Genomic DNA, 1,289 nt, shown 5'->3' on the forward strand with positions numbered 1-1,289 from the left:
AGGTCCATGGGTCACTCCTCAGGTCCATGGGTCAGTCCCCAGCACCATGGGTCAGTCCCTGGGACACCGGGTCAGTCCCCAGGTCCATGGGTCAGTACCCAGCACCATGGGTCAATCCTCAGCACCATGGATCATTCCCTGGGACACCACAGCCCTGGGATAACGCCGCGGCAGAGAGGATTACGCCTTTGCGTAACCTGTTCCCGGGGTCACCCCGTCCACCCATCCCTCCGTCCCCTTGTCCATCCATCCATGGATCCCCGGGGGGTTCCATACCCCCCTAACCCCCGTGGTCCCCTGGCAGGTGCCACCATGTTCCTGAATAAGTGCGAGGGGGAGCTGGGCGAGCTGCGGAAGCCGGGGGACGGCGAGGGCCCCCCCCCGGCCGCCGCCGAGGAGGAGCAGCCCAAGAAGAAGCACCGGCGGAACCGCACCACCTTCACCACGTACCAGCTGCACGAGCTGGAGCGCGCCTTCGAGAAATCCCACTACCCCGACGTCTACAGCCGCGAGGAGCTGGCCATGAAGGTCAACCTGCCGGAGGTCCGCGTGCAGGTAGGAGGGCACCGCTGGGCCCAGTACCCTGGGCTTGTCCCCAGGGCGGTGGCAGAGGGACATCCCACAGCTGGAGAGCTCTGCTTTGCTCTTAGTTCCACCACTGCCACCTCTGTGCCTCAGTTTCCCCATTGCAGCTCTGCAGAACTGGCTGCTCCTGCCAAAGCTAGGGAAGGGGTTGATGGCTGAATTTTGCTCCCCTATGGGCTCCCTGTTCGGCCCGTGAGGTCCCAGTACAGCCCATGAGGTCCCAGTACAACCAATCCCGGTTCAGCCCATGAAGTCCCTCACGGGGTCCCAGTACAGCCTGTGAGGTCCCAGTTCAGCCCATAATGTCCCAGTACAGCCTGTGAGGTCCCAGTTCGGCCCACGGACCAGAGGCTGTTTGGGCAGGGAGGTGGTTTTAGAGATATTTTGCCCCTTGTGGAAGTGGTTGCTCCCATCCCTCCAGCTGATCATGTGGGAAAGCAGCCAAACCTCAGCTGATTGTGGCCACTTCCAGGTCTTTAGGGCTGGGAAAATACAAGATGCTCTTGGATTTGGGGGGCAGCTTGGGTGGTGTCAGGACTGGGGAGGTTTTGTTCCCTGGGCTGCAGGAAAAGGCTCAGAGGTGTGTGTGGTGGGGCTGGAGTCCTGTGGGGCAGCCCACATGGCATGGGGCACCCCATATGGGACACCCCACCTGGGGCACTCCCTATGGGGCACCCCACGTGGGATATAGGATAACAGAACAC

General features: G+C 61.9%; 1 protein-coding gene across 1 annotated transcript; it reads left to right on the forward strand.

The window, feature by feature from the left end:
* Nucleotides 1-312: 312 nt before the first annotated feature.
* On the forward strand, nucleotides 313-555 carry RAX2 (retina and anterior neural fold homeobox 2; the record flags this gene model as incomplete). Its single annotated transcript, XM_009083196.1, has 1 exon — nucleotides 313-555. A coding segment is annotated over exon 1 (243 nt), but the record flags the coding sequence as incomplete, so codon positions are not given.
* Between the last annotated feature and the right edge of the window lie 734 nt (nucleotides 556-1,289).

The sequence above is a fragment of the Acanthisitta chloris genome, unplaced genomic scaffold (assembly GCF_000695815.1).
Source record: "Acanthisitta chloris isolate BGI_N310 unplaced genomic scaffold, ASM69581v1 scaffold42909, whole genome shotgun sequence".
Classification (NCBI taxonomy): domain Eukaryota; kingdom Metazoa; phylum Chordata; class Aves; order Passeriformes; family Acanthisittidae; genus Acanthisitta; species Acanthisitta chloris.